Source organism: Colius striatus, chromosome Z (assembly GCF_028858725.1).
Source record: "Colius striatus isolate bColStr4 chromosome Z, bColStr4.1.hap1, whole genome shotgun sequence".
Lineage (NCBI taxonomy): Eukaryota > Metazoa > Chordata > Aves > Coliiformes > Coliidae > Colius > Colius striatus.
In genome coordinates, this window is record NC_084790.1 from 21,757,159 (window position 1) to 21,759,456 (window position 2,298).

Consider the following 2,298-nt stretch of genomic DNA (forward strand, 5'->3'; position numbering starts at 1 on the left):
CCTCTCTGGGTCGCCCTTCTAGAGCCTGAGTATGCTCATGGTAAAAATTTTTATACTTCTGATCCCACCATTCTCCCATGCCTGCATCACAAAGCATGTCAGAGGGATCTGACTTCCTGTGCTTGGCTGCAACCCCGGTCAAACCTTCCCCAGCCCCAGCTACATTGTTAGCGTGAAGCCTGGCACCAATGTGGTAGCCCCGTGCGACATCAGGGACATGCCACCACTTTAACTGCCACGCATCCCACTGTTATGGCTTTGGCTGCACAAGGCGAGAAAGAGCTTCATTTGCCTTCCTCCTCCCCCCTCCACAGCAGATGTTTTGTTCTGTAAATAAAATCATCAACAGCGGAAAGACTTTTCAAAGGGACATCTTCCCGGGCAGACCAGGGTGCCCAGTTGAGTGTGCTGGGGGAGGGTGGGGGGGAAGAGCATGAGAGCCTGGCACGAAGTTTTCAGCAGTTGCCTCAGGAAAGGCAGTAGAAGAGGAAAGGGCTATTTGCCCCTTCCAGGCACTTGGGAGTCCCTGGGGCTTCTCTGGTGAAGGTGGACAGTGCTGTGCAGAACTCCCCAAGAGCACTCATGTTGGCGGCGGTGTTCCTCACCAGGAGACCCGGGCAGGTGTCAGGACGTGGAGGCACAACATAAAATTCCCCGGCATTTTCCTGGGCGGCTCCGGGTCCGGTGGCACCGGGAGAGTCCCGCTGCCCTCCCCTCTCTGGGTGTTCGGTCCGTGCCGTCGAGCCGCCCGGCGTCTCCCGGCCAGGTCAGAGCGCCGGGACGAACCTATCGGGGCCGCCGGGGCAGGTACCATGCCGTGGTCCGGGCTCGCCGGTGGGCAGCTGCCCGCCGGCGCCGTAGGCGTGGGGCAGCGGCGAGTAGGGCGCGGGGGAGCAGCGGCCGTAGAGCCCGGCGGGGACGGGCGGTGAGGCGGGCAGGACAACGCGCCCTGATGGCGCGTACAGCTGCCCGGGGGCTCCCGGGGCGTAGGGCCCGGGTGCGGCGGGTAGCGGAGCGTAAGTGTGTGGCAGGGCAGCGGGCGGGCAACCCTGCGTGGGGAAAGCGGCAGCGGCGGCGAAGGCGCAGGATGCGGCGGCGGGGGCTGGGGGCAGGTCGGCGGCGGGCGGCGGGAAAAGGTGGCAAGGCGCAGCGGGACGCTCGGCGAGGAAAGCCGGGTAGGTGGAGAGATCGCTGCGCTTGAAGCGTTTCCTGCGGCGGAGGAAGGAGCCGCTCTCGAACATGTCGCGGGCGTGGGGGTCCAGCGTCCAGTAATTGCCCTTGCCAGGGCGGCCGGGCTCCCGCGGCACCTTGACGAAGCAGTCGTTGAGGGTGAGATTGTGGCGGATGCTGTTCTGCCACTTGCGGGGGCTGTCGCGGTAGAAGGGGAAGCGCTCGGTGATGAAGCGGTAGATGCCGCCGAGCGTCAGTCGCCGCTCGGGCGCCTGGCCGATGGCCATGGCGATGAGGGCAATGTAGCTGTAGGGCGGCTTGCCCCTCTCCGCCGGACGCTTGCGCCGCCGCCGCCCGCCCCGCGCCCCCGCCGCCGCCGCCGCCGCCTCCTCCCCCGGCGGCGCCGCCTCCGCTTTTAGCGGCGGGGGCGGCGGTGGGGGACCCGGCGGCAGACGGCTCTCGGCGGTCATCGGGCCGTCGGGGTGGCCCGGAGCCGGGCCCAGCCGAGGAGGCGCAGCGCCGGGCCGACGCGGCTTTTATGCGGCGGTGTCCGGAGGCTCCGCGCCCGGGCGGCCGGCACTCCCCCTGCAACGCCCCGCAGCCCGGGAGGCGCGGGCAGGGCCGGGCGTGCCGCCGCCGTCGCCGCGGGCAGGGGCAGCGCCCTGCCCCGGCACCCCCCCCCGCCCCCGCGCCCGCCGCCTTCCTCCACTGGTTGCCCCTGCTCCAGCGCCGTTGGGGCCCCGCGGCCCCGACGCTGTCGGGAGATCAGGGCTCCGGGGCACCGGCGGGAACCGAGCAGAGCAAGGTCTCGGTGCGCTGGTGTCCGGTGCGGTTGGCAGCCAGAGCGGTGAAGTGGAGTGAGATGGTGAGGTGAGATGAGATGAGGTGAGGTGAGGTGAGTAGGGGAGGCCGCTGCTGTCTGAGGAGATGCTGCCGGTCCGCGGCACAGGGCATCGGACCCGTGGAGCCCCATTCTCCCTCATGATAGTGGAGCAGTAGAAACCAATCGAGCGCGGGAAAACCCTCCATCTGGTGACAGATCAAGGCGGGGAGAGATAGTAAATGTGGGCTTAGGCAGCACAGTCTGCATGCAGGGCTGCTATGCAAAATTCATTCAGACTGGCGCAC

General features: G+C 67.8%; 1 protein-coding gene across 1 annotated transcript; it reads right to left on the minus strand.

Moving 5' to 3' along the window:
* Nucleotides 1–767: 767 nt before the first annotated feature.
* FOXE1 (forkhead box E1) lies at nt 768–1,640 on the minus strand. The gene has a single exon (XM_062019392.1). The coding sequence runs from the start codon at nt 1,638–1,640 to the stop codon at nt 768–770; it is 873 nt and encodes a 290-aa protein (XP_061875376.1).
* Between the last annotated feature and the right edge of the window lie 658 nt (nt 1,641–2,298).